General features: G+C 37.3%; 1 protein-coding gene across 1 annotated transcript in view; it reads left to right on the top strand.

Moving 5' to 3' along the window:
* The window catches only part of OTOP3 (otopetrin 3), a 6,768-nt gene extending 4,428 nt beyond the window's left edge, over window positions 1–2,340 (top strand). Inside the window, exons 5-7 of the mRNA XM_015815054.1 lie at window positions 552–1,198; window positions 1,307–1,483; window positions 2,170–2,340. Of these exons, the coding sequence (XP_015670540.1) occupies window positions 552–1,198; window positions 1,307–1,483; window positions 2,170–2,340 (995 nt within the window). The remainder of the gene's footprint in view (window positions 1–551; window positions 1,199–1,306; window positions 1,484–2,169) is intronic.
* The last annotated feature ends 673 nt before the right edge of the window (window positions 2,341–3,013 follow it).

Below are 3,013 nucleotides of genomic sequence, written 5' to 3'. Positions count from 1 at the left end.
TATTTAGAGAAAGTATGGAGTGATTAAATGTTATATAGTTTTTGAGTAGATATATTGGTTTTTAATTAATTTTAATTAATTTAATTGCCTTATTAGAGTTAAAGTAGGTATATACTGATAGCATTATATTTGTTTAGTTAAATTGTAATTTAGATTTGGAATGATGTGTTTCAATCCTGTATTTGGTTCCGGGAAGCTCAGGGGGGGGAAGGGGATTAGGGGTATTAAAAAAAAATTGATGAATTCATATGTTATAGGTAAATAATAATTGTACTGATAAGAGGAGATGCTCGGCTGGTATCCCAAATTGCACTCGAGGAGGTGGTCAGGAAGAGGGGGGATGTAGAAGTGGGAAGGAAAATTCATAATCATTGTCAAGGATATGTTCTTCTGTCTTCTATGATGGTAGCACCAAAGTCTGAGAAAATTCCTTACTCAGCCTAGGTGTTTACATATTGTAACTTTATGCATTTTGTTCCAAGCAAATCTTGTAATCTGGAAATCTCGTATCTATCTTCTGCATAATCCTTCATTTTCCCTATCTTGCTCAGCTAATTTGACATTCTCCTGCAAGGACTCAAACAAGACTACCTGCAAGATCTTCCAAAAAGGATATATTTTGTTATATCCCTTCAATACAGAATACTGTTTGATTTGTTGCTCCATGCTGTATGTCATGTGGAAGAACGTGGGCCGGCGCATAACCCAGAGCCATACCTCTGGAATCCAGCCTAGATTCAAACTCCATGGCATCATCTGGGGGCCTTTGCTTGGTATCACTGCAACAATTATCGGTATTTGCACTTTCATGATATATCAAATCCAAGCCACCAGTTCTTTCCCTACCTATATGTCATTCATACTGTATTATTCCTACTACATTTGTTTATTGCCTGCAATGACTGTGGGGGCTTTGGCTGGAACTGTTGTCCATGCTTTAGAAGAAAGAGAGCTGGATACTCTGAAAAATCCAACCAGAAGCCTTGATATCATCCTGCTCATGGGAACAGCCTTAGGCCAAATCGCCATCTCGTATTTTTCCATTGTAGCCATTGTGGCCACCCATCCAATAAGCATGTTGAACAGCATCATTCTAGCCTATTCAATAAGCCTCATCATTCAACACATTTCCCAGAATATCTTCATCATTGAGGGCCTCCACAGGCAACCACTACTGATGAGTGAGGACTCTCAACTTGCCACACATTCCACTCAAGGGCCTCCCTCCCCCCAAGTTCTGCCTAATGAAGATAGGGCTCTATCCCATCTCTGTGAAGAACCTGTCCCATCCCCTGCTGGTGAGGAGACAGACAAAAGTGAAAGAGAGAAATGTGAAGACAGCTCCCCAAACATGGATAACCTAGAGATGAGACAGAAAAAACAGAGTGTTTCGTGGACTTACATCCAGGCCTACAGGCATCTGAACTGGAAAAGAAGAGCTCTGAAGGAGATCTCCAGCTTCCTGATCATGTGCAATATCATTGTAAGTACTTATATAAATGACATAACAATTGAAAGTATAGCCTAAGGTACTAGAGATGTTTTGAATGACTATTCTATTGAAATCTCTGACCAATGGCACTGTGACCAAGTTTGGTTAAAAAGGTAGTCCGAAATATTTGGGAAACTCTAGCTTTCTAATTCTGCCATATGTTTTCAAGCACCATTGTCAACAATGGACAAATTTGGCTAGACCTTAATATAAAGTGTGGATCAGCATCCATCAAAGGATCAATGGTTTTTTTTCCCATCAAAATAACCAAGCACAGAAGACAGCGAAAGGCTTTTGGCATTATCAATTAAAATTATTATGCAGGATTTCTAACTTTCTCTCCATAATGGATTTTTTGAGGCAAGAAAAATGGCTAAGGATGCAGAATAAAAACATGAGGAAAAGGAAAGTTACTAAGGGAAATGCCTGAACCATGGATTAGGCATGAAAATTGCATAGTGAATACAAATGAACAAAAACGTGTTCAGATTTTCTCTTTGTGTAGCACAAGAACCAAGGTTGTTAAGATTTTCACTCACCGGAAGTGGAGAAACTAGGAAATACTACTAAAAATTAAGATAAAATGACCATGTTTTTAATAGTAAACGCACATATACATATGCCACCAGAGAACCACCTTTTTCTGATCCTGCTCTATTTTTATATCCCCTTTCCAGCTGTGGATTATGCCATCATTTGGAGCACATCCAGTGTTTGAGAATGGAATAGAGAAATCATTTTATGGCTATTCCACCTGGTTTGCCATTGTCAACTTTGGGCTTCCGTTGGGTGTGTTCTACCGAATGCATTCTGTTGGTGATCTTCTGGAGGTCTACCGCTCTGCCTGAAGCAAATCTAAATTTTCTCACATTGCTGTTTTTATTCTGCTACAAATGCGATCACGAAAACCAGTAATAAAATGTGTAAAATTATGAAAATTTCACATTAAGAGAGATTTGTGATATCATTTTGAATAATTCTTTAATCAGAAAAAATACTCTGATCTTGTCGGTAAGTAGTCCATTAATCACTGAAGGTTCATTTCTCCTTAATAGCTCCTAATAGGATTGATTTGTTCTGTACACATTACTTACAAAATCTAATTACAGTGACGCTGAACAATTATTAACCTTAAGAATACAAGGCTAATGTCACATTTGAAAGAGAGGTAAACTATGTTGAGAATGGCAATCCCTTGGGTAAAATGATTACTTTTTATTAATGCATCAATCCTTGGATATGGCTGAATCATTGAGAAGAGTAAGAAATGGAGCACTTTTAAGTTAAAGACATTTCTATCAATGTCTTTTGAAATGGCATGAAAATATCCCAGGTGTGGCACTTATTTACATCTATGATCAAAACACAAAGATTGTGTCTATCATATGTATGTGACAACACAAAGCCATTCTAGATATGTTTGTGACAACTGGCCTTATATTTTGCATGAGTAGAGGCAATAAAGCACAAAACAGAAAATATAATATTTAGGAAGACTGAAACATAACTTTGATATCAAGC

This window comes from Protobothrops mucrosquamatus, unplaced genomic scaffold, assembly GCF_001527695.2.
Source record: "Protobothrops mucrosquamatus isolate PMUCROS unplaced genomic scaffold, P.Mucros_1.0 scaffold305, whole genome shotgun sequence".
In the NCBI taxonomy this organism is placed as follows: Eukaryota; Metazoa; Chordata; class Lepidosauria; order Squamata; family Viperidae; genus Protobothrops; species Protobothrops mucrosquamatus.
This window is presented reverse-complemented; position numbering and strand designations above follow the sequence as displayed.